This window comes from Ptiloglossa arizonensis, chromosome 8 (assembly GCF_051014685.1).
Source record: "Ptiloglossa arizonensis isolate GNS036 chromosome 8, iyPtiAriz1_principal, whole genome shotgun sequence".
In the NCBI taxonomy this organism is placed as follows: domain Eukaryota; kingdom Metazoa; phylum Arthropoda; class Insecta; order Hymenoptera; family Colletidae; genus Ptiloglossa; species Ptiloglossa arizonensis.
The window spans coordinates 2,826,112-2,853,668 of NC_135055.1; the positions used below are offsets into that span (position 1 = coordinate 2,826,112).

General features: G+C 31.8%; 3 protein-coding genes across 10 annotated transcripts; 1 reads left to right on the top strand and 2 right to left on the bottom strand.

The window, feature by feature from the left end:
* Ercc1 (DNA excision repair protein Ercc1) lies at positions 1–8,138 on the top strand. Of its 4 annotated transcripts, none has more exons than XM_076319262.1 (6): positions 1–460; positions 6,360–6,447; positions 6,531–6,640; positions 6,716–6,910; positions 7,131–7,316; positions 7,404–7,943. In XM_076319262.1, exons 2-6 carry the CDS (start codon positions 6,375–6,377, stop codon positions 7,605–7,607), a joined length of 768 nt encoding a protein of 255 aa, XP_076175377.1. In that variant the 5' UTR covers positions 1–460; positions 6,360–6,374; the 3' UTR covers positions 7,608–7,943. The 4 variants fall into 4 exon arrangements, with proteins under 4 accessions (XP_076175377.1, XP_076175378.1, XP_076175376.1 ...); XM_076319263.1 differs by lacking the exon at positions 1–460 and adding an exon at positions 5,410–5,439 and having other exon boundaries at positions 7,404–7,944; XM_076319261.1 differs by lacking the exon at positions 1–460 and adding an exon at positions 6,031–6,085 and having other exon boundaries at positions 7,404–7,942.
* On the bottom strand, positions 1,146–5,926 carry LOC143150767 (STAM-binding protein). 4 transcript variants are annotated; one of them, XM_076319257.1, is made up of 9 exons: positions 5,824–5,926; positions 3,093–3,276; positions 2,907–3,005; positions 2,599–2,820; positions 2,333–2,518; positions 1,947–2,253; positions 1,598–1,710; positions 1,416–1,518; positions 1,146–1,331 (listed from the first exon to the last, which is right to left on the bottom strand). In XM_076319257.1, exons 2-9 carry the CDS (start codon positions 3,233–3,235, stop codon positions 1,266–1,268), a joined length of 1,239 nt encoding a protein of 412 aa, XP_076175372.1. In that variant the 5' UTR covers positions 3,236–3,276; positions 5,824–5,926; the 3' UTR covers positions 1,146–1,265. The 4 variants fall into 4 exon arrangements, with proteins under 4 accessions (XP_076175372.1, XP_076175371.1, XP_076175370.1 ...); XM_076319256.1 differs by having other exon boundaries at positions 5,767–5,909; XM_076319255.1 differs by lacking the exon at positions 5,824–5,926 and adding an exon at positions 5,521–5,717.
* LOC143150766 (ABC transporter G family member 23) lies at positions 7,696–26,665 on the bottom strand. 2 transcript variants are annotated; one of them, XM_076319253.1, is made up of 12 exons: positions 26,185–26,665; positions 16,359–16,581; positions 13,857–14,127; positions 10,863–11,288; positions 10,715–10,801; positions 10,063–10,175; positions 9,571–9,956; positions 9,322–9,437; positions 9,146–9,216; positions 8,980–9,068; positions 8,736–8,912; positions 7,696–8,652 (listed from the first exon to the last, which is right to left on the bottom strand). In XM_076319253.1, exons 2-12 carry the CDS (start codon positions 16,565–16,567, stop codon positions 8,351–8,353), a joined length of 2,247 nt encoding a protein of 748 aa, XP_076175368.1. In that variant the 5' UTR covers positions 16,568–16,581; positions 26,185–26,665; the 3' UTR covers positions 7,696–8,350. The 2 variants fall into 2 exon arrangements, with proteins under 2 accessions (XP_076175368.1, XP_076175367.1); XM_076319252.1 differs by having other exon boundaries at positions 16,359–16,569; positions 26,185–26,664.
* Between the last annotated feature and the right edge of the window lie 892 nt (positions 26,666–27,557).

Here is a 27,557-nt window from a genome sequence, read left to right on the forward strand (position 1 = left end):
TGTAATACTTGATTCGTGTCATAGGCCAAGTTAATTTTGTGTGACCGATGAATAAGGAGATGAAATCGCATACAATGTACAATAACAACAATTTATTGTAATTTAACAAAAAATACAATTTCAAGTTAAAATTTGTGACGCGATAGACCTGAATGTTTGATGGTTATCGAAGATTTCATAGAGGATTTGACTAGATTTTGTATTCTCACTTACGAGCTAAACTCTTGTCACTTCTAATTGGTGGAAGAATCGGGGCCAGTAAGAACAAAATTGGGAGTGGTCGGTACAAGATTGAATGTTTAAAAAATGTAGGAACTGTGGAAAGAAATCGTGAGAGCAATTTAAGGTGCATGTCAAGAAAGGTCAGGGAAAGATAAATGCGAATGCGAAGGTCAAGGAGATAGACAGAAAGTACTGGAAAGAAAATAAACAAGGTTTCAAGTTGGTCGATTGGTGTAAGGTATGTCGAATCTGCAGTGCTTATATCTTGATGCAAAGCTGATTTTACGGTATTCAAAGTGATTTTAAATGTGTTCATACGTCAAGTGTTTGTGACGCAACAAATATGATCGTAATTAATACTAATTGAGAATATCTACAATTGAATATTGTACATACTCCGCACGAACAACGTGGTGAACACCATTGTCTTTTCTTTTTCTCGAGAAAATATAGAACCTTACAGATAGATTTTCTATCCCACTAACATTCATAAAAATTTCGGTTGATCTTGTACATTTATTTTTAAGCTTAGATAGCATCAGACAAATCTGAGTTTTACGAAAAAGTAACAGAAGTATATTTGTATCTCACTATTTTAGACACACCTATTATTATATAATCATATACAGACAGGTTTATTTTCATTAGAAAAATTAAATTATTTAGATAAATTATATAATTTTGTACATTTTATATTAAAAAAATAACGTTTCATTGTTTTCAGTTAATATGATCTACATTAATTAATTAAATAAAATTAATTAAATTAAATAAAATTTGTTTTACTAGAAACTTAAATACAATTTTAAATGCATAATTTTACTTGAAATATATTAAAAATCTCTTAAATGCTTTATCATCAAAATATTGAAAGCTTTGCAAATGTTAAATTGCAGCATTCCCTTTAAAACCTAGAATTTAGGTTCTCATATTACGCAAGCAAATTTATTTTCAGTTTTTTACTGTTTACACATAATGTCACGCGTGTGAGAGTTAAATATGTAACTTGTTATATAAAGTGTATATATTGCATCTAAAAGATGTCATTTTCTTCTTAAATCCACTACTTCTACCGTTGCTGTTTCATCTAGTTTGCAGTGTGGTGCTTGCTGGAAAATATATATTTCAATATATAATAGTACTAGAGAAAATTATCATATGCACATATATAGTATATTCTTTCAAATAGTTACCGTGTACAACAATGATTTTGTTCGATGTGGATGAAATCCTGTTTCTCTACAATTAGCAATAAAATCTAATCCATATTCTGGAGTTAAAATATAGAATGCTGACCTAAATGAAATACAGGAATGTTTTTAAACTGTAAAAGTAATACGTTATATCTATTTTGCAATTTATATTTAATACTTACACATCATATTTAGGTGCACAAACAATGGCAATTGCTTCTGCCATCATAAGTTGATACGCGCAATGCGTATGAAGATCAACACTAGACAGAAATACACTCTGCGTAGGATGTGTCTGTGAAGTACAATTATATTATATTCTTAGAATTTAGTGTATAATACAAATTATAATATAAAACAAACTCTATTTAACTTATTTATTATTCAAAATATAGAATTAAAGTACAACTAAGAAAATTATATATGCAATTATGATTAGTTTTTAAAACTTGTAGAACTATATTATCTCGAAATATATTTTCTTCCCTGTTTTATTGATAAATTAAAAAAGTAACATGAAATATTACATACATGTATCCAACCAAGAGTAATCAAATTGTGCTGATCCTGGTAATCAAATATATCTTCTTCATTATGTGTCACACAAGAATCTGGAGATCCAGTTTGTTCAGGAATTAATAAATGCGTGACTATTAATTTATTTCTCTCCATTTTTCCAGCTAGGATACCACAAGTCTCTTTATCGTTTACAGTATTAGAGAAAGCCTCCATGAGAAAGTTGTCCATTAATGTACTTGGCACTACTATGTCTCGTAATGCAAGATTGTCACTCATAAGCACAGAAGGTTTTGTTGAACGGTCTATGGTAGGAGTCCTCCTAGAAAAATGTTTTTTTTTTTAAAACAATTTTAACAAAATGTTGTAAAAATTAAAGATAAATCGCAAACCATACTTACTTCTCTTTAGATGTCTGTGCATTTATATCAGTGGGTAAGTTTATCAATGATTTAGGTGCTATACTAGGAACATTTTTAATCTTGTTTTCCTCAGGAGATGTCACAGTAGTACTCACAGCAGTCTTTGCTGCTCTAGCAGCGGCTAATGCAGCTAGTTTATTCTTTCTCTCTTCCTCTTCCCTTAACCTAAGTAAATATTATATATGATTTAATCAACCTGTCTCTGATAAGATTAGCAATTTTACAATTTTTAATATTATATCTACTTTTCCAATTCCTCTTGTTTTAGTCTCTCCTTTTCAATCTTTTCTTTCTCTTTTATATCTTCTATATATTTATCATAATCTACTTGATATTGTTTTAACAATTGTTTCTTTAATTCTTCAGCTTTAGGGATTACTTTACGTAAAGTTTCTTGATTTTGTAACCTGTCTTTTAATGGCACTGTATAAAATTGTGGATGTTCCAATATTTTTTCCACAAAAATCCTATAATAAAATACTTTTTAAAAAAGTAATATTTACTTAAATAGATTGAATTGCGTGTTTTATTAAATATTATAAATATATCATACGTTATAAATTTTACATATAACTTATACGCATATTCAGGATTATTCTCTGTCATATACATATTTGCTAATCTAATCATCTCCACACCAGATCGATAATACCTAAAAAGCATAAGAGAAACTAATAATATTAGAATTACTTGTTGACACGTTAAATTTGAAGTATATAATGTCAATAAAGTATGGTACCTTTGTGGTGGAATGTTACAATCCACTTCTACGGTGGAAGCACGATCTGAAAGATCTTTTAATCGTGCTCGTGGATCGGATATGCGAACATCTTTCTTAGGAAGATGTTTGACAGTTCTGATATCTGACTTTTCCTTGTTCATTTCAAAATCTTAGGTTATATCCTACGAATATTAATTTCCAACTGGAACAGTTATTTACAAATATCCACTATTAATGACTTGCATGAACTATAAAATATATATAAACGTTTGTATCGTTTCAATCATAAAATATTGACAAAATTATTCAACGAAATTAACAATTGACATCATTGGAGAAACATCTCAGACTTATGTTTCAAGTGTTATCAAGTGTTAATGTTACTAATAGATTTGTTAAAAAGTTCTATTAGCCGGTTTGTTTCATAATAAAGCAATTATTACATTTGATACGTAACAAAAAGTCGTAATAGAAAATATATAAACAGTTAAACTGGCCAATCGTTTAGAATTGGCGGGATAATTCCTAATTTCGATAATTCGTCCTACATAGCTATAAGTTCCGATAATGTCCACATTTTAGTCGTATTTTTTGCCGATTATACTACTTTTTAAAAGATGTATTTTTAAGTAATCCGTCCAATTGTAAATACTAGTTTCAAAAAATTAAAAATCGCAACCTAGCATATATTGCATAAAGAACACGTTAATTATAAGTATAACACCTGAACTGTTAAATGCGGTTTGCTGATTTCGAGAAGTATATACATAACTTAAAAATTTATTATATTTCAGTTCTAAATATTTAAGAAAGTTATTGAAGACGTAAATCAAATTAAACAAGCCACATATAAACAAAAAGGAATGTAATTATAAGCTCTATTTCAAATGTCATTATTTCTAAAACATTTTTTGTTTGAATTGTATTCAATTCTTCTTTATACTTAAAACACTTTTTCCCTGAGAATACTTCTAATGTGTATTTAACAAAAAATTAATAAAAGAATATTTATAAGCAAAGTGATTACTATACATATATAGCATTAGATGTAATTTCTATTTCCCATGAAAGAATAAATCAAATTAATAAATATATTATTAGAGATAAGCATAAAAAAAACAATGAATTTGACTATTCCATCTTCTAAACTAAATGATTATTTTTGAGGAAACAAATTTGGCGATAAAGAAGAAAAATTAACAACGTATAAAGGTTTACTTTCCATTCATATTGTTGCTCATAATAACAAATTTAATTGAACTATGCATTTAAAATTGTCTAAAAATTGTGTGATAACAAACTCATGCGCGGAAAAAAGTATAAAAAGTTAAAAAGCAAATGACAATGAAAATGAGAAAGTAGTTTTAACATTTTTTCTACATTAATTCAATATTTTTATTAAACAGCAAGTTTATAAATAAAACTGTTCGATTTAATTAATCTTTATGATGAAGCCATCTAAAATAATTTATACTTTGATAATGAATATTTATGGTAAGAACTGTTTAAGTAAAAAGGTTGTTGCTTTCTGTGTTAATAACGCAAATATAAAGTTTGACAGAGTTAAGTAAAAGAGTATTAACAATATTTTTACAAAACTAAATGATAATTTACTGTGATTTTATTGATGTCAACTGTGCTGCTTATGTTATATATAGTAATATACAAACAGCTATAAATTTGTTACCGATTGATATTGAAAGTATACTTACAAAAATGTATTCTTATTTTTACATTTATATTGTATGTACCGAAGAATTAATGGAGTTTGGTAGATTGTTGGAAGTAGAATACCAAAAGTTTTTGGACTATAGTAAAATAAGATTATTGACATTACTGCCTTGTATTGAAAGAATTTAAAAATTATTTATACCTTTAGAATATTGTTTGTTATTTCAGGAAAGTTGTTCTGTAATATTACTAAACTACTGTATTAATGATTGTGCAAAATTATGGTTAAACTTTATCCATCATCAAGTAGCACTATTTCATACAACAAAAGGAAAAACTGAAATAAAATAATCATTGTTTATGTAGCAGAACACATTTGTCATATAAAAAGAAGAATCAGTGATATATTACCATTAGGCAAGATTTGACAAATTTAAAAAAAAATGACCATAAAAATAAGAATTGGTTCATACATTGTAATCAAAACTTGTCTACAAACAGTTTCAAATATTTAAAAACATATTAAAAAATCAAATGCTTTGGAAGATTTTACTTTGGAATTTGTAAACAAAAGTGTTTCATTTAATTCAATAGACGAAGATTTATTTGATGAATTATCATTCGTAAAATATTACGTAACGCCAAAAAAAATTAAAAATCGAACGAAAAATTTGTGGACGCAGATACTAGATAGGTAGAAATTTTTAGCTTTTTTTCATTAAATAATACTCTTCATCAAAATTTATTCAGATAGTACAATATTTATTTTGCTTACCTGGAACAAATGCACCAATGGAAAAAATATTTTCATTCATGAATAAATATGGACACCGGAAAAAAACAAAAATCACGTTAAAATTTAATAAGAAATCTAGTGCTGATTTTCATACCGAATTGTAAAATAATTATAAAATGCTAAAGGAAACATATCTAACTCAAAAATATTAAATAAATGTAATAAACGTTAACACTAAATTTTAAATTTAAACTTTAAAATACTAAATAAATGTAGTAAATATACATTGTCAAAGTAAAAGGTTTTTTATGTCAAATTCTCGTGAAAATTGATTTCTCCTACATGAATATTCGGCAATTTTAAACTCTAAAGATACGTATAAACTGGAATAAATATTGCGCGACTTTTATAAAATTTATGTGTATACTGAATATGTCAGACCGTCTACTGTATCATTACTATCATTAGTCATATTACGTGTGTACTCATAATTACGCTTAGCATAGTTCTAGAATTCACTAGATAGCGCCACATACCATTGGTCGTAAATACAGCGCATTTAGTTAGTATAAAAGGAGTACTATTAATTTTTATATTTCACAAGGTAATATCTACGAATATTTAGCGTTTAGTGTTAGTCTTTTTTTTAAAAATGAGGAATATTTTGCAATGGTAGCTAAGAAATTTGATTTTTTTGTATATAGTAACTGCGTGTGATACGTTAACGGTTTCAAAATAAATTAATTTATGTTCGTGATAACTGTTTCACTCTAATGACAAACAATTAATCTCAATAAATTTATAATAAAATAAAAAAGTTATATTTAGTTGCAATATTTTCGTAGATTATAAGAAACTAAAGATATTTTTAAACATAGGAAAAAGTAAATGAGATGGAAGAAAAAAGTAAAATTGATGATAATGTTTCTCCACCTAAACTAGCTAAGACTGATTCTTCCTTTCAATGTGAGTTTCATTATAATATACTACTTAATTCTTACTAGTTATTTCTATGCATTAATTCATAAAATATTGTTTTTTGTATGCAGCTGCATTTAGTGAATTAAAAAACTCTGAATTTTATGAAAAGTCATTACCTGGACCTTCAAAAGTCCATGATTCTTCAAAGTTTAATACACTTTTAGTCAATCTAAAGCAGGTATGATAACAGAAATAATTTTATTTATATAATATATTTTATCCAATTTTTGTATGAAAAGGAATTATTTTTCAGAAAGGAAATCCATTGTTGAAATATGTATCAAGTGTTCCATGGGAATTTTCTGAAATTGTACCAGACTATGTAATGGGAAAAACTAGTTGTGCTCTATTTTTATCTATACGTTATCATCAGCTTAATCCTGATTATATCCATGAACGTTTGAAGGCTTTAGGAAATATGTATAATCTTCGAGTACTTTTAGTTCAGGTTCAATTCAATTATTTATGTATTATAAATGATTATAGTCTATATTTAGCATGTAAATAACAGAACTGATGTAACTGAGTAATTTTACTAGTTTCAATTCATCAGCAGTAATATAAGAGATAGAATATAATTTATTAAGATATAGAAATAAATTAAATACTTTTTTAAATGAAGAATCAGTTATATTCACAAAATGTATTTATTTTGTTAAAATATTCAGGTGGATGTAGCAGATCCGCATCATGCTTTAAAACATTTAACAAGAGTTTGTATTCTAGCAGATTTGACATTAATGTTAGCATGGAATGCAGAAGATGCAGGTAAAATTATTGAAACATACAAAGCCTATGAAAACAAACCACCTGATGCAATTATGGATCGTAGTGATACAGCACCTTATCAAAAGGTACGTACTTATCAAAAGGCAACATATGTTTAGACTTGATTCTATTTTGTTTAACAGCTATAGCTATCATTTTTACATATTTTTCAGTTAGTTAGTGCTTTGACAACAATACGTTCAGTTAATAAAACAGATGCTACAACTCTTCTATCAACATATGAAACATTAAGTGAATTGATAAAGACAAAGCCAGGTAAATTATCTCTTTGTCCAGGCATTGGATTACAAAAAGCAGAACGAATTCATAAAACATTACACGAACCGTTTTTACGTCCCTCAAGATCTGTAAAGTAATATTATGATTAATGTGTGAATAATAATTTGTATAAAAGACACGTTTTTATATTTATACACGTAGATAGGAATATTTTGATCTATCATATTAGATTATAACTTATTTATTGTTGTTAATATTATAAATATAGTTTTCTATATAATGGTGTTTATTAAGGTCTTTAAATCCTTTGCATCTTTCCTTCCATTTAGATGTATGACTACATAAATCAGTCACAAATATTTTTCTAATAAAATTATATGTACACATGTTTACTGTAGAATAAATTTATAAAGAAAAAAGAATAGAACTATTTGTTACACCTATAACACTATACTAAATAAGAATGTTATAGTTAATACAAAAGGAATCATTCATTTCCCTAGGTCATACTATTACACACTTATAAAATCGTACTTCGTAGTTAAGGAGCTACTTATTATTATACTGTACAAATAGTACCGTTATTATTCTATAATAGTACGGAAGTACATACAATAAATATAATACAACCATGTTGAGCAAAAAATATGTTACACTTTTAATACATTCATTCTTTCCCCCAATGTGATGCATTCTTTAAACTTATTTCATAAGAACTTTTAATTAAATTTTTGATGTTATTCTTCATGTAAAAGGAGCAACATCGTACATTTTATCGGATATAGTAAATCTTTTGCTAGAAAACAATTTCACTCACGCATTACTTGTCACGCAGTTTAGTATATATAAAAATATACATAACTTATGTACCAGAGTTTTTTTAACCTTTTTTAAATTTGATCATTAATATCGCAATGGTTAAGAAAATACTTATCCAAATAAAAGTAGCAATAAACCCATTGTAAACAGTGGGATTGGAAATTGACCAGCCTCTGGCTAGCATAGCCCTCATCGATTCTGTACTCTTTGTTAGAGGCAGAACGTAGCTGATGTATTTCAATATATAATGCATTCCTTCAATGGGCCAAATTATTCCACACAACATTAAAATGGGTAAGAAAGAACCCATCACCATATAAGTAGCGCTTCTATCGTCTTCGGAGACACCAGCAATAATGAATCCTAAAAATCAGTATACTATATAATGAATGCATTGACAAAAAGATAAAAAAGTACATAATTATTATTATGATGGTCTATAATACCGAAACACATTCCACAAAATCCAGTAAGCATAGTCAACGTAGCGATCCAACCGATATCACCGACACAAGTGATTTTGAAAACTGGAAAGGCAAATACTAAAACCAGGAGTGTTTGTCCCATCATAACTACGAATTGCGTAATAACCTGTCCGAAGAGGATTTCCGTTCCAGTGAGACCTGTCAAAGGAAGAAAAATAATGCACCAATGTTTTGATTCATCACTTTCGTCAATAATTTTATTCACCAGAGACTAAACTTCTCTCAAGGAGACCTTCATTCCTTTCCAGCAACATGGCGCCAGATGTTAGAGCAATTGACAGGAAAAAGATAATTCTAAAACGTAATATAGTACACGTGTTTTTTTAAATAAATTAGTTTCGATCCTATGCTTTGTAAACGAAGGTACTTACGTTAAGATAACTCCGGGTGCTACAAAGTCTGTAAAGTTAGGTTCTTCAGGCCCGTAAATCGGTGTATGAAACTGTATGCCAAGAAGTACGTGTTAGTCAAGAAGATTTGTTCGTGTCATTTATATTTATAATTTATCTTAGATGGGACGATATTCGGTGTATATTCTTTAACTTACATTTAGCGGAATATTTGCATATTTTTTACTGTAATTGCAAGTTACTGTCACATCTTGAGCGAACTCCTCATACGATTTGTACAAAGATCTCTGGAGAAGTTGACTGATTTGTTGGTCTACAAAGGAGAAGACAAATTAAAATCCTTCCTTAATAAAATTGAATAGATAATATCTTCCCGATCACGCGAGTGATCTCTATTTTCTCGGTTTCTAAGATTCCACGTGTTTACCGATTGCGATTACACTCACTAGACATATCCATGACAATCTCCATGTTCGCATACGCGATGCTCCAATCGTCAGCGTCCTTGCCTTCTTCGAATCTCGCCGCAAGAGAATCACTATAATTTGCAGGGAAGTAAATAGCAGCCCAGGCCCGGCCTCGTGCAACGGCGTTTCTCGCCTCTACTTCCGTTTTATACGGCTGATACACTACTGATCTCTTCTCTAGATGCTGAAGAAATCGACAGCTCAATTGTGACCAGTCACAGCCAACCGTTGGTACACAGGACTCCATAGTGTTGTTCAGTTCGTGATTGACTATTGCCAGGGTCAAGCCTACCGGGTCTTTGCCAATAGATACGCAGAATAAGACGATTTGGACGACTGGAAGACCAATGATGAACAGCATCATTCTGAAACAGACAGCCATTCAGAATTTTATCTCGCGAGTTTTTCAGTGTTTGTAGTTTCTTAATATTTTAGTTTTGTAATTTAGGATCCTGGCTCTGTGTTACGCACCCCACATTTCGCCACATCCACAGGAAGTTTTTCCAGATAAGAGCCTTCATATGTTGAGCATTCAACATCTGGAAATCGTGGGAACCTTTCTCTTCGGGCGGCAGCTCCGGCACCTGTTCAATCAGAATGTTTACACGTTAATTGCATCAGAAAGAAAGAGATCACTTAAGAAGAGAAAGTAATATTGGTGTCCTCTTGATTATCTGATAATATGTTTCTTAGATAGGAAGTGATCCTTCACGAAGTTACACAGTAGCCCTTTCTTATTTTCAAATAAAAGAATGTTGCAACTCTTTAGTTTAAAGGTGGCGACTTGAGTAAAACATTAACATAAAAGCAATTTTCATTTCTTGAAACCTCAATGAAATTTTTCGTCACTTACTATATATATATATATATTCCTTAACATTTCAAGACATACATTTTCTTTTTGTTACAATCTATCGACTTTTTGTGAAATAATAAATGTTATTCTTTACGGATAAATTGCAACGAAAAAGTGTCATGTGTTATTTAAAATTGTTTTATTTAAAACATTGGAAGGTGCCGGGCTACTTTATCGAGGACCACCTCGTTAAAAAAAAAAAAATATTTGACAAGAACAGGAACCACTTAGAACCTCTTCCACGTTAGAAACAAGATCAAGTATTACGTTTCCATCATCGACGGCTACGCTTCGTCTTCGACTGGAAACACTGACGTTGTCACCGAATTCGCCGCTCATCTCGTCATCAGCGTGCTGGAAAATTATACGAACTCAATTTGATTCAAGAGCGAAGTGAGAACACCGAGAAACTCACGTTCTCCTCTGGTGGTACACCGGTGACGCTGCTTAGGATGCTACTTCGTCTACGGAGGCCCATGTTCTGTCGTTTGCTGAGCTTCAAGAACACGTCCTCCAAGCTGTCCAGGTTATGCATCTCCATCAATTTCATTGGCGTTTCCTCGGCCAGGAGTTTACCGCCTCTCATCAAACCGATCATACCAGCCTGCCTCGTTTCCTCGATATAGTGAGTGGTGATGATGATCGTTTTGTTTCCGTCCTTCGTTATTTGAACCAAGTAGTCCCATATATTTTGACGGAGAACTGGATCCACACCCACAGTGGGCTCGTCCAGGATCAACAATTCAGGATCAGCTAGTAACGTAGCCGCGAGAGACACCCTTCTTTGCTGACCACCGGACAAGTTCTTCACGAACCGATTTTCCGACGGCAGCTGTAAGAACTGTTCCAATACGACACAATTGTGTTAAAGTAATGAAAATTAAGACGAAAGAATCTTATTTTATTCTTATAATATGCTATGCACAACAATTAAATATATTTTTACCAAGTATCATCAATAAGAGAATTTTCTTACTTGTTCCAAAATTAGTTGAGATACACAATAGATGGAAAAGCTTATTAACGTAATAAACAATTAAACGAATTTCATTTCATTATTACAATTTGCTATGCGTGACCAGTACACGTGTTTTTTTTAACGAAGGAACTTCTTCGCTTGTTCTTGATCTAATTTGGATGTACGGTAGGTGGAAAAATTGACGAGCGTGGTTTTTTGAATTTAATATCCACGACACGATTTCTTCTGGGAAACTATTAATTTTCAGCGCACAGCAAGGGTTCTGGGTTCTCTGCTAACACGTAGCGATTGACTGAATTATTTCGTATACAGTCTGGAACCCTTGTTGTGCGGTTAAATTGAATCAAATCGAGGGTCGCTGTTGAAATTGTAGCGCAGTAGGTAGCAGTATTTTTCCAGGAATTGTCCCAAGCTCGAGTTCCAACGTTCTCAGAAGGAAAGAAAATAAACCTAGCGAAAGTAAGTGAGAAAGAAATAGCGCGCGAACATCTAGTCGAACCTGAGCATTTCCAGGAAACCCGCACGCGGTACGATGAATGGTCCAATTACAAAAATTGAAATTTTATCACTTTATTTTTACAGTAGTGGTATCAATGAATCGGCAAGGCTCTCCCGATCAAAATGAGTTCAAACACAACCGTAAATCGGTTAAACTTTATTCGAAACGAATTTGAATATTCTAAATTGCAAATTAGTAAGGTTTCTCCAATTTATTCGGTGTTTGGACATGTATTTTACTTATAAAGCGAAAACTGTGTAAATTTAAATTCTTGTAATTGATGGGGCGTTTCTTTAAAATGGTCCGATTTGATTATTGAACTTGCTATTCACTGTTTTTATTCATAGGATCGAATTGTACTTAGCTTGAAGCACCACTCCATTTTATTGGAACATCACAATGTTGATAGTATTAATGTAAGTATATTACTGAACGATAGTAGTAAGATAAAACGTGTCTGAAATAGTAACCTATAATCACTGTAAATATATAAGAATCGTATGTACATTTAGAAACATAAACATTGCAGGCAGTAATAAGCAGGCATGAAATAATTGAAATATGTTAATAAAATGTAAAAATATGTAACTTTGATGGATTTCAATAAATACATTTCAAGTAAACTTTCTTTCGTTTCTTGTTTTACTTCTGTTCTTTTTACGTGATCCTTTATAAGTATAGACAAAAATTGTTAATTTCCAAGTCTTGTACGCCTTACCGAGGTTAGGTGTAATTTTATAAATATCTAACAAGCAATTTTTAGAAATCCTCTGTACTTTGTCTGAATTGTATAATTGGTGTGTTAAATATATTTTTCATATTAAGCATGATAACAGAATATTTTTTCGATTTCATATAAAAATTGATGATAAACGCAATGGAATTTTTCAATTGTTAATGATTCTATAACACGAACTGATTCATGCTTAGCATTTAAAGTACTTCAACTTCTTCTTTAATTGTGTAAAATTTAAAGTTGCTACAATATGAATATAATTCTTGTGTCGACATCTAGCGACTGAATTAGAAACTAGCCACAGATGGCGCCACTTGGACTGTTTGTGCAACAAAATGAATTTATTACGTGATTTTGTCAACAACTGTTGGTAATTCTCTGTATCGTTTTTTCGATTTCATATAAAAATTGATGATAAACGTAATGGAATTTTTCAATTGCTAGCGATTCTATAACACGAACTGATTCATGCTTAGCATTCTCAACTTCTTTAATTGTGTAAAAAAGCGATTTAAAGCTACTAGAATATGAATATAGTTCTTGTGTCGACATCTAGCGGCTGAATTACAAACTAGCCACAAATGGCGCCACTTGGACTGTTTGTGCAACAAAATTAATTTATTACGTGATTTTGCCAACAACTGTTGGTAATTCTCTGCATCGTGTCTAAAATGTATTATTGGTGTCTTAAATACAGTTGTTCATATTATATTTAATAACATGGAATAAGTTTTCAGTGGAATATAAAAATTCTTGACAAGTTATGGAATTTTTCAATTCATAGTGATTCTATAACACAAACTGATTCCTTCTGAGAGTCTGAAGTACTTCATTAACTTGTTTATTTACGTAGAAATAAACAATTATTTACTGGAGTGTGAATATAGTCCTTGTATCGTCATTTGGTTTTTTGAATTTAATATCCATCGTTAGTATCGGTATCACCGATACTAGAATTATTCTTCAACAAACTTGGGCGTTTTACCGTAGATTGCGCTACTTGTACTGTATGATTAAATTTGCTATGAATATGGTACTTAATATTAAAACTCGAATGTAAATATTGTAAATTTTGTACTCAGTATTAGTTTCATGTACCACATAAAATTAGCGTCATTTGTATGTAATTTATAATTATTGCCAATAAAGATACTATTACTACTATTAAATTTGCTATTTCCGGGCCAGGGCTTACCTTTATAAGAAAATCCAATTTTTCATCCACTTTTTCCGTCGTCATCCCAGCACACCAACCGAAATAAATGAATGTTTCTCTTATGGAGAACTCGTTGTAGAGGGCAATTTCTTGAGGCATGTATCCTAGTCTTGGACCGGGAACACCTGAGCCTTTGGATCCTGGTCTACCACCCAACACCCAGATCTCGCCAGAATCCAAACGTCTTCGGCCCACGATGCAAGATAGTAACGTGGTCTTTCCACAACCACTTGAACCCAACATACCGTATCTGTGTAGGGAAATATATATATATATATAAAATTTAAATATTCATCACGATCACCTGTCAATATTAACGATCTCTAAACTTGAAACCAAAGAAGAAACAAGAAAGTAATCAATACATTTTTCTTGTAAATAATATCTCCTTCTTACTAACTGTGTAATGTCGATACTTTCTTTTCATCATCGAAAATTTCTGTATCACCGAAAATTACTAAAATTATAATTTTAATTATATGTATATATTTTTAAATTGTTAAAGAAATTTTTGATAGTACACTTTTCTTTTGGAAAATATAGTATGCACACTACGTGCAATGAAAAGTGCTAGAATAGAATAAATTTAGAAAATAATTGGCACAAACTGAACGTTTTATGAGAATTTTTACCTTTTTTTTTTGTTAAATGTATTCCAGTCGAATTTAATACAAGGAATTTTTATTTTTATCTTATTCGCAGCGGCTCATTAAAATCATTGAAATTATACCTATACAACACTCGAGTCTTGACTCGACTATATTTCTTGATCGTGTATAATATATCTTCAATCTTGTAAATTTTTGTATAAGTTTTTAATACGCGACTGAACATTGCTCAAATAGTATAAATATTCGTTCGTCATTGCATATAAATTGTGCTGGATGTACGTATCTTAATCCGATGTCTGGTAAACCAAAGAAAGAGTTTTGTTAATGAATGCATTTCTGAGAAAACATGACGCCACGCGTGGACTTTGTCTATCGTAAAATAGGAGACAAAATCTAGTATCCGTTTCCACATAGGAATAATAATCGACGAACACGACTGAGCAAGGTGCGAAATTAATCTCGATCTCGAATTTTGCATAATCATTAATTTTCATGCAAAATATTAGTTTAAGTTTTATTCTTTCATTTAAATACTGATATAACTTCGTTCAGTGTCTCATAATTTGTGTAAGTGCAACTTATTAATAAATTTACACGGTGTACGATCAATTAAGCTAACAATGGGATAAATATTCAGTAATCATAGATTGTTGGATTCGTTTAAAAAAAAATACCTAGTCTTGTATAAAAACGATATTGGAAAAATATGTTTCTGATTGAATATTTTAAACAGCAGGTTCTTAGACAAGTATATTTTTTTTATTTACTTTGCAAAATCATTTAACTACTCTCTTGAAGATATTTCCATATCTTTATTTGCAACGGAATTAGATCTTCAATTTTTGGAAGAACATTCTCCAGAAACATACATTACATTTCATTTTCTATTTTTAAATAATATTTCTTCAAATTTTGAGACAATAAACCGAGATCATTTTGTCGATTACATTTTAAAATCGAAAAACAAATCCTCGTCAGATTGATAGTATTGATTACTTTTATGTTTATTTTACCCAACTTTCAACAGTATACAAAATCAATTGTTTTTAAACTCGAGCAATTTCTCTGTCAGGCTCATGCATTATTTACATGCGTTCAGTTGGTTCCAAGATCACTCTCATCTTATTTTAGCGATGGTTTAACGCGTGTTTGTATTATTTTTCATAAGAAATACGGGTAAACACGTCCATAACGTCTGGAAGTATTGTACTCAGAGCCGTATAAATACGTCTCTAGAGTTTGAAACATATAAATACGTGTAAATCGTCGACAGCGTTTGAGGTATATGATCGCGTGGACGTATAAATACGTCGACAGCGTTTGAGGTACACGATCACGTGGACGTATACATACGTCGACAGCGTTTGAGGTACACGATCGCGTGGACGTATATATACGTCAACAGCGTTTGAGGTATACGATCGTTGGACGTATAAACACGTCGACAGCGTTTGAGGTATACGATCGCTGGACGTATAAATACGTCGACAGCGTTTGAGGTACACGATCACGTGGACGTATACATACGTCGACAGCGTTTGAGGTACACAATCGCGTGGACGTATATATACGTCAACAGCGTTTGAGGTATACGATCGTTGGACGTATAAACACGTCGACAGCGTTTGAGGTATACGATCGCTGGACGTAGAAATACGTCGACAGCGTTTGAGGTACACGATCATGTGGACGTATAAATACGTGGACAGCGTTTGAGGTACACGATCATGTGGACGTAGAAATACGTCGACAGCGTTTGAGGTACACGATCATGTGGACGTATAAATACGTGGACAGCGTTTGAGGTATAGGATCGCGTGGACGTATAAACACGATTACATAAGAAAGTAACGTAAGCAGTGAAACTTACATCGTGCCCTTCGGCACAGTCATATTCAAACCATCCAGTATAACATTGGGGTTGTTCTTGGGTCCATACTTCTTGAAGGCTCTCCTCACGCATACTGCGTGTCGCCTCCTTGTGTCCAAAGTCGAAGCTTGTGTTTGGAACTGCGTACGTCGCGTTTTCAATTCCAAAGAAGTTCTCGGTGGTGTTGGCGTAGTGTTTGCACCTTCCATTTCTAAAAGGAACTCTTTCAATATCAGATAATTTACATTATCTAGCTTTCTAATATTCCTATGATGTAACCAAAGAGCGTAAAGAAGAATTCCCTTTTGGTCTATTACAATCTTACGTGAAATTATTATTTAACTTTATTTAATTTAACCATTATTATTTGTCACGTCTTTAATTCAACCTCTATCATTTACATATTCTTCGATTTGTAATAACTTCTATCATTTACTTATTCTTCGATTTGTAATAACTTCTATCATTTACTTATTCTTCGATTTATATTAAATTTTATTATTTACTATATCTTCAACTCAACTTCTATCATTCACTTATTCCTCGATTTGTAATAACTTCTATCATCTACTCATTCCTCAATTCTCAATAACTTCTATCTTATATTTCTAATATCTCTATCTTATATCTCTAACTTATATTTCTAAATTTAACTTCTTGCATTTTTAATAAAATGCTTGCCACGACCAAGGAAATATTTAACTTCTAATTTAAATACATTCCAGACGGAGGAGAACGGAATTTTGTATAAGTAGTCGTCATGGTGATTCAATCGGGGACGTCGGTTATTTAAAAATATCTGAAACGTAGAAACGTCACGCGAAGGACGAGGTAATCGTTCATGGATGTTTCGTACGTAATCGACGGTGTCTTTGTGGTTCATCGATGATGTAAGACGTTGTAACAGACTCTCACCTATCTCCAGTTGGTCCAGCCAACTGGAGAAGCGGTTACGGGCGCGCAGACAATTACGTATCGACTTGAGAATGCGTGAAGAACGTGCGGTCGAAGCGGATCGATCACACGTTTATTTTTCTTTTCATTTCCAAAAATTGTTCGACCTTGTTGCGTAATTTGGATTCTGAGAAGCGCTTTGTGCCCTCCATCACGTGTACTGGAGTTTTCAGGGACGCGTTACACTTTCACGGAATATAGTATCTCGTTTTATTTTACGGCAATGCATTTTGGCTTCCATTTTCATTTTATGCACATTCTTAACAGGGCACGAGGCATTTGCAAATAAATGTTATACATTAACCTAGATTTAACGTAACATTTTTCGACGATGAAATGTTTCTTATCGAAATATTATTTCTTTTCTAATTTTCTATCTGATCGATTGTTACTGGACTAGAATATTTTTACGAGAATTTTATTTTTCTTCAATACAATTCGGAATAATCCCATATCTTTGAATTTCATCGGTGCAAATTTTCGTTTGCAATTGCAATTTATACTTAGACTCTTTCTGCATTAAAATTAAACGAAATTTTATTATTTATTCCTCCATTGGACTTTGAAATTTTAAATGGTAAATTGTCTTTCATTGAGGAAACCTCTGCTATTGTTTCTATACATTTATTATTCAGTGATGAATAAAACGTTGCAAACAATCGTACATTGGTTTGAATAATTTTCTTTTTAAATCGGGTCTTTCAGAATAATCTCATATCTTTGAATTTCATCGGTGCAAAGTTTCGTTTGCAATTGCAATTTATACTTAGACTCTTTCTGCACTAAAATTAAACGAAATTTTATTATTTATTCCTCGATTGGACTTTGAAATTTGAAATGGCAAATTGTCTTTCATTGAGGAAACCTCTGCTATTGTTTCTATACATTTATTATTCAGTGATGAATAAAACACTGCCAACAATCGTACATTGGTTTGAATAATTTTTTCTTTAAATCGGGTCGAAATTGTTTATACTTCTCAGAACAGCACCATCTCTGTTTTCTTCCGTTCCAGTTATGGTATATGTATATAGGTTTGCGCAATTGCTCGACTTCGCTGGATTAAAGCAATAGTAAGCGAAGAAACACGATCGTCACAATATTTATTAATTACTTACTACAGTGCTTGTTGAGTCATCGAACGTTAGCGGACCTGACGCAACCCGTCTCGGGTTTTGACATTTCTCGATGTTCTAGACACACGGAATCGTGGACCTTTTAAAAAAAAAATATTTCTCGATACTCGAGACATCGATTAGCTCAGTGATTCTCAATTCCTCTGCTATTACGACAGTCTCACGGAATGTCACTAAATCTGTTAAAATATGATACTCGATTAAAGAAACTTGTAAAGTGAGAATACGAAATGTGAAACATAATTTAACAAACCACATTGTAGTTTCTTTTTTTTAGTGACTAATTTATGGACCAGCGATTCTCAAAACACGTGCTGCATTTTTCTTTCGAAAATTGAAAAATTTTTTCTATCGACGGACAACTTGGCAATGTTTAATTGGTAAATGTTGATTATATCTAAAAGTAATGATACGTGTCTGAGGTAATTTTTTCTATATTTCTAATTAAATATCTATTCATTATAAAACAGATATTATTGATGTTATTAATCAAAATTTATTAAATTTAACTATTTCCCCGATAAAATAATTTAAACTTATAATTGCAAACCTTATAAATACATAATTCAAACTATAAAATTCTGTAGGGTCTTCTCGTCTCATAATCCCCATCTCGTTCCATTATTTTAATTGACTCGTACTTTATAAACTTTGTTGCATGATAGTCGGCGAGAAATGTTGAAGTTTAATTTTCTCGTCGACTGCACTTCCCGAACAACAGATTAATGTTATTGTTGAAAATATAAATGATGAAATTAGATTGATTGCAGATGTGTATTTGATCATAATTGACTGTCGAATTGGACTCCTTAGTTGCATAAAGAATGTGTTAGAAAATGTATGTCTGATCACGGAATGATTGACAAACACGATATGACGAACAATCACAGAATGAATGATCTTTTGATACGTGTGTATTTGTTATTTACATGGATTTGCTATGAAAGAAGGAATAAGAATTTTTCTTTTTCCTTGTTAATAAAAATTAAAAGTTGGTAAAACGTCCCCGATTGCTTTGTAGATGTTTTGCAGCTGTTTAAAAACTCCAGGTTAATTTGATTTTTAATTATCAAAATATTCTTATTATATTCCCGGATCTAAAAAATTCTCGATTAAGCAGTAAATTTTCAAAAAACTTGGTGCAATCGGATTAGAAGAAGGGTATAATTTTAATAAAAATTAAGACAAACGAATCTTCTCGTATTATTTTCAATGCATAATTATTAACAATGGAGAAACTTCTCGATTTATTCTCATTATTTTAGTTGAGATACATAGTAGATGGAAGAACTTTATATTCAATATTCACAATACAATTTATTCTAAAAAACTATTCGTTTTCAGTGTGCAGCTACTTGGTGAATTTATTTATGATACTACTTATGTTTCGTGACACATAGTTTGAGAACCGTTGGATTAGTATACACGTGTACAGGTACACAGTGAAGAAATAATTTAAATGTATGAATCATACGTGTTCTTGTGAAATCGGGTTTTTTGTCTCCAGCGAAAGATTTATAACATTTGTGTATATGTTGAGCAACAAGGCCCATAAACATCTATGGTTTTTGAAATCTTGAATTTTGCAATAGAAGATTTGTAACATTCTAGATGGTGATATTTCGTATTCGCAAATCTCTTTTAATAAAAAGGGTACAGTGTACGACAATTTAAAAATAAATCGATTTTGTATCTTTTCGAAGGAGACTGCAATATACACCTGGTAGCCTAAACGTGTGTATACTTCAATTCATACACACGTAAAGCACATCATTAATACAAGTCATTTCAAGTGGTTTCTGTCATTTATTTCGTATTCATATTAAATTACTTACATAATTATTAAGTGTGGCACTGAATTGCATAATTCTTGAACATTTGAGAAACTAGCACACGTGAACCTAAATGAAGTTTACAGTTTGTAAAAATCACTGAAGAAAATGTCATTTTTTTTCGTACACACAATATTGGAAAGAGAGTACAACCGTAAATATAGTACTCCATTTTTTAAGGAATTTAAAGTTTTATCATCGATGAGGAGAATGTCGAAAATCTCATAATGTTGATCCTCGATTTTTTATACAAGTAACAATTGTTTCGAAGAAACGTACTTTTATACGAAAAATTAGACATTGTTTACCCAATCGAGACTTGAAAGATTAGAGATATTGAGAATTGAAAAATTAGAACACGATTCACCAATGTTGACAAATATCGTTAAGGTAGGGTAATTATATTTCCTTGAAGAAATTAAAATTGGGTTCAGTTTATGCAATTGAGACTTGAAAAATTAGAACACGATTCACCAATGTTGACAAATATCGTTAGGGTAAGGTAACTATATTTCCTTGAAGAAATTAAAAATGGGCTCAGTTTTTTCTAATTGAGACTTGAAAGAGTAGAGATATTGAGAATTGAAAAATTAGAACACCATTCACCAATGTTGACAAATATCGTTAGGGTAAGGTAACTATATTTCCTTGAAGAAATTAAAAATGGGTTCAGTTTTTTCTAATTGAGACTTGAAAGACTAGAGATATTGAGAATTGAAAAATTGGAATACGATTCACCAATGTTGACAAATATCATCAGGGTGTCTTCGTTAGGGTAGGGTAACTATACTTCCACGAAGAAATTAAAAGTGGGTTTAATTTAACGGTTGGAAAATTGCCGCAGGTGTCAGAACAAGTTCATCGGAGACGAACGACTTGTTCGACGCGAAAGTCTGAGGAAATGGAAAGTGATTAGACGTAACCTTAGATAGGCGCATCTTTCGCAACCATGAGTCGGTTCACGTGAAGGAATAAAGATACCGGGAGAAATCCACACGAAACTGAGTGAAATGTGTTATCGAATTTCAACCGTGTAGTTCGAAAATTCTAGCTACTGTATAAACCATTGATTACAAATTTAAACGCAAACGTATCGTGCCATAATACACGAAATATGGAGCTCCAGTTACAGTATGATTTATATTTTTATCAGGTTGTTGCATACTCTGTTCGTCGATTTCTTGGTCCAGTGGTTCTCAAACAGTGTACCACGGGACGTTTAAAATTCTTCGCGTGACGCTTACGAATTTATTGAAGATTTTTATAAAATACATCCACGACGATCTTAACGATGAGTACTTGTTAAGCGATTTTGCAAGTAATTGTTAGAAAAAATTAACGTACGAGACTCTTGATATCAAGCGTTCGATTCTATCAGTTATCGTAAATAAAGATGGAAATACATTCGAAAATGTTAACTATGATTATAATCATTGTACAGAATTAATAAAAAATCTATTACTCGAAGAAATTGAAATTTAATATAATGTTTGTGGTCTTTGCTTTCTTGAATGTGTCAGTAGAATTTCCATTTGTTTATAGGTTAGATTTATCGTTCAAAATTCAACGCCATTTTGTTTGTAGACACGTGGTCGCGTTTTGTTTTCGCAACTAATGGAAAGTCAGTTGTTAATTAAGTACTAGGAAGAAATTGTACGAGCATTTAAAATGGTTGGCACAGACAAGGCCAGTGGTACATACAAAGCATAAAAAAAGTACATTGAAAATGAAAGATGTTATCATCTCATGGGCAGATCTGACTCATTTCACTGAGTAATTACCAAGAATTTAATTAAAAAGTTCTTATAAATATGTAAACGATATATTCGTTGTACTGTCTCGTTTAACACATGTATAATTTAACGATAAAACGTTTCATTGAAAACTAGCTGCTTACATTTAAACGACATACTTATTTCGGACTAATGTTTGTAAAACAATGAACATGTTTTTCGCTTTCGTTTACTGTCGAAACGTGTAACTAATGTCGTCGGTGAAGAATTGTCGCGGAAATATCGAACTGGAATCGAAATCATACATTATCGTTTTTTTTTCAATTCTCAATGATGACTAATCACCATCTCGATTACTAGATTCTCTTTAGTAATAATTATAAAGCAACTTTTTTTTATCGAATTCAGACACGGAAGAAGAAGTATTCCAATGATTATTAATGTGCTCAAACTTTCCGCTAAGTCAACGTCATTAATTGCCATGAGCGTAATTGATAGAATGATAGGAAATCGATCATACGAACATCTGGAATTTTTTTTGCAAAAAATTGCTCTTTCAAATCGAAATAGTGACATTTCGATCGAAATGAACTTGGAAAGATTATTTTTTTTTTTTTAACGTGTATATTTCCATCGTAAACACTATATTTTGCATAACAATGTTTATGTAAATCCTGAGAAGAACTATAACCTTGGTGTCGAGGTTCTCAAAGGAAACAATTAATGCCTACTGAAGTTTAAAAAATATATGGAACAATAAGAATGGTTTATGTGTGCAACGAAACAATGGGAAATATGATCTGAATTATATAAAATAAAATTTCATCTTAGATCGTATGAATTATCTAATATTCAATACTGTGTATTGGATGAATTGTACAATATTAAATTTCATATGTTGCATGATTTTTTAATATGACGATTCGCGTATTGCACAGTTTGTACAATATTAAGCTTTGTGTATTGCACGAATTGTCGAATATTAAAAATATTGGAGAGGCGAGAATATTAAAAGATCAATAGACACGTAGGGATTAAACTTTGAAGTTATTGTTTTGTGTTGAAATTGAAATTAAAACAATATGGAAATAAAAAGAAACGATTCAGATGGTTTCGATAAAAGGAAGAAGAAAAGTGGTATATTTTGGTAGCCTAGTTTGTCGATCATGCGATTATTTTTAGAATTATTTCACGGTTTGTGGACCCGATGAATTATAAAGTATAAGAACATTTTCGAAACGGAAAAAGATCTAGGTTAACTTTAGCCTATAATTTTCAAAAATTATGTATTAAATATTAATTTTATTAAATATTATTTAATAAATAATATTTTATAAATTATGATTTAATATAATTATTTAATAAATTATATTACTATTTTATTAAATATTAATTTTTGAAAATTATAGGCTACAATTCTAACGTAGTATAGTTCAATGGTGATTCTTCGTTGGAAAGATGAAAACAGATCTTACTGACAGTTCTGAGTTGCCTACGAACGAAATATAGTAATTAATACGATAACGTTTACGATTTGGAAATTAGACATGGAATATTTTTATTTTTAGATTTTCTTTCGTATCCTAAACGTGTAATTTTGGATACCGAACCTAATGGCACCTTATAGCATCGATGAAACCAAGTTCTTTTTAATCTTTGCATAAATGTATGTCATTAAGAAATTTAGATACTCCAAACATAAGATTTTGTTAAGTAAAAAAAACTTTTTGCCAAATTGAGACGAAGCTAAGAGTGAATTACTTTGTTGAATTATTTATTTATTACCATTGGTTGATACAGAATATGTTGTACAAATTAAGTATGCCAAGTCACCATCTTTGATGATATATTAGTTTGTAAATGATCAGTTACAGATTTAATAAACACCATTTATCGAAAAAACAAGCGAGAAGACATTCTATTAAACTCAATACAACCCTTCAGTAATTTATACATCAAACACCATGGAGGAAATTAAAGAAAACCTATCACGATTTTATTCGTGTATGTAAATACATTTTATAAGTTTTCGTTAAACACGAATTTGACTTTAATAAGTTTTTGTTAAACACGAACTGAAAGAAAACCCGATTCATCGTACAATCAGTATATTCTACCAATGTCATAACGTAAGTCCAATTTACATGTACTATACACCACTGTATCGCAAAACATCGTGTCCAATTAACCTTTTCAACTCCTTTGTCGTAATGCTCGATAAAAAGCTCCTGACGAAGAGAGATCCTCGTCAGGGTCGAAATGTGAAACTCGTTATTTTCTCATGAGATAATATCTCGTATGTCGCTAAAAATCTTCCGCGTCTAAATTATGTAAATTCGGTTTAAATAATAACAAACGAAGTAAAAGGTCATTGGAACACAGGTATGTCGTTTCGTACATGTTCTGGAAAGTTTCGATTGACTTCACAGTGTTGTTGACTATCTATAAGAAAATTATTACTTACTCATCGAGGTAAGTTTCACACTTGGATATTTACATAGTTTCTTACCGTGTTTTCGATCTACGAGTAACGTTAACAAAATGATGCCCCCTGGGAAATATAATAGATACGACGAGGTAAATTCAGTCCAGAAGAAATCTATACTTCAAGCGACAAATGTAACTGAATCGATGAATTGAGGATCAATAGAAGTTCAAACACCACGTTTTGAGATTTTAAAAATAAGAAAGAAAGCTTTCTGCATTTATTAAACCGAAGGGATTATTAGAAGGGTGTAGGGTATTTCTTTTGCATTGTTCTTGAAACCAATGTATAATTTCATGCATTTGACATACAGTTTCGAGACTACTTGACAATGATTAATTATAAATCTGTACTGTTCTTCAACATATCGATTCGATCAATGTTTTTCAAATTTTATGTAACAAGCTACCCGTACATTGTATTTAATCTACCGAAGTTTTAAACTCGAGTACTAAAAGCTACAATTAAGATCACTGAATGGTGATTAATTTAAACTGTTGTTCTTTTACTGTAATATATTCCTACAAATAGGAATGAAACTGGATAAGAGTTTAATTAGAAAACTGGAACAAAATGCCAATATTTAGAGAAACTTGTAGAAATTAAATTTTTAACTTTGTTCAAGAGTGAATTTTATCGATCTTCTTTTAAAATTCAACAAATTAAAGTCCACGCTATCTTTAATCGACAATTTATTTTCAATTATACTTTTTCCATTAGTGATAGAAACATTTCTTAATTGCTTTCTTGTCCAGTTCAACTTCCTTCGTTTGATTCTTGAAAAATTGTAATTTATTCATAGATTCGTGTATTATGTATTATCTTAGAAGACCGGAACGCCATTAGAATAAAGTCTGCTACGATTAAGTTCTTTATAATAACTACACACGGTTAGATAAGAAGAACTAACTCTCTACTTTACGCATATTCAGTAGTATAATTAATTATATAAATATTTATTTATTTTTTACATTCTCTCTTTTTAAAATCAGCTAACTTACTCATTTTATATTGAGTTATAGATCCATTAAGTTTTACTAATCAATATTCCACTTTACGAATTGGGGTGTGATACAAGATTAGGGTAGAATTAATAAATATGTTTTTAATAAAACAGAGATAAACATACCTACTTTATACCAGTTTCGAGATTATTTGAGGATGCGATTCAAATATACGATTCGAACTTGCTGCTACAAAAGGAACTACCATCCAACAACATTGTACTATTGACAGTATAGAATGTTTACATCACAGATTTACGTTTATCTGTCTGCAGTTTAGCTTGTCCTATGTCTGTTAATATTTATGAATATTCACAGATTCTGAGCCGCTTGAACCTAATGACTCTTAAACGTAGACACCAGAATGCTCTATTAAATTTTCACAAAAAATTTCACCAAACGCTACAAAGGATTCCTAAGATCAATTTAATCGTCCCAACAGAACGATCAAAAACGTTAATCCGTATTGCAAGATCAACTTTTTCGTTCTATCTACAACCTGTACGTGTAATTCACTTTCTACACTTGCAAACTACACTTGCAATCGCAACGTACAATTTATACTAAAAAATGTACAACCCTTACAAAGAAAACAAAACTCATCAACGTTCTCGACCACCCTTCTCCAAACAGAAAAATCACTCATTCTTCCTCCTCTGGTTGCACCCGAATGCACACTAACCTGTGTTTCAACGACTTCGTGAACTCAACCTCCTCGTGGCTTTCTCTAGTGTCCTTCTAACAAAAAATCCTCGACTTCGAGTTTGTCCCACGTAGTCAATTACACATCACGATACGTTTCTTTGCCGCTGACAACTGGACATCCATGATCCTCTACGAGTTTCGTGCCGGTACAAGCAACACTTCGGCTATCCAAGGTGACCGGGTTGTCCCAGACCAGTTCCAGGGACTCCACGAGCATCAAGCTTCGATGCTCGACGCTATTCACAGATTCTCGGTTCGATGTTTTCACCTACGAGTGGTGTCTGATATTCGATTTGGTTAAAGGGATGGTCCCTTTCGCGGGGGTTGCGATTCGATCGCTTGGACGACGGACGAGCGACTGATCGGTAAGAAACCGGGTGTCACGAAACCACGAGCTGCCACGGTCGTAATACCACCGAGAACTGACTCGCTCGGCTGCAGAATGGGGAATCCGAGTGCCTTGTGCAATCAGTCTAAGCAGTCTTGGAGCACCGCCACGGGAAAGGCCAGGCCAGATTTGCAGTGGGGGTAGGCGAACCTGGCCGCTTGTTATAAATACTCGCCTGTTTGCGAGATGAAGATTTTTCCGGCTTCTCGGTTAGCATGGGATTCGAACAGGTTCAGGATCGTTCGTTCCTCAACCGAGGACGCGGACGAGGTCTTAGTTTTTGCCTTTTTGCGCGCGCGCGAGAGCGAGAAATGGGAATCCCTCGAGGTTGGTCTCTCGAGGACATTGGCTACCCGCGACGCGTTAATTTTTGGCTGGAAACGTGAAAAAATCGGGGATAGAGAATCGTTTGTTTGCGATGGATGTTTGTACGATTTCGTCTTGTTTTGTTTTGTTTTTCTTTTTTATAAACTTGTACGTAAATATTTGTTCAAAGTTCTCGTAGTTGTTCCTTACGATTCGATTACGACGATTTCGGCTCGTTCTTTTACCGCGAAATTTATACATAAATATTCATTCACAATTCTCGTTGTTATCTCTGTGTCACGACGATTTTATCGCGTTCCTTCATCGCGAAATTTATGCATAAATATTTGTACACGATTTTTGTTGTCATTTCTTTATCACGATGATTTCGTCGTGGTTATTTTCGTGAATTTTTAGTCACAGTGTCTGGTTACGTAATATATGTTCTGACAAGTTTGTCGTGTTGTTTTTTTTTGGGGGGGGGGGGGGGGAATTAATTTCTGAATATTGATTCATAATTTTTGCTGGTTATTTTCAAAGTTCGTGTTATTTCGTCGAGAAATTTATTCAGAATTTTTATGGTTATTTTCCCGGGTTTGTTTATTGGGTAATTTATTTGTGAATATTTATTCACGATTTTTATGCTTTACTGGAAT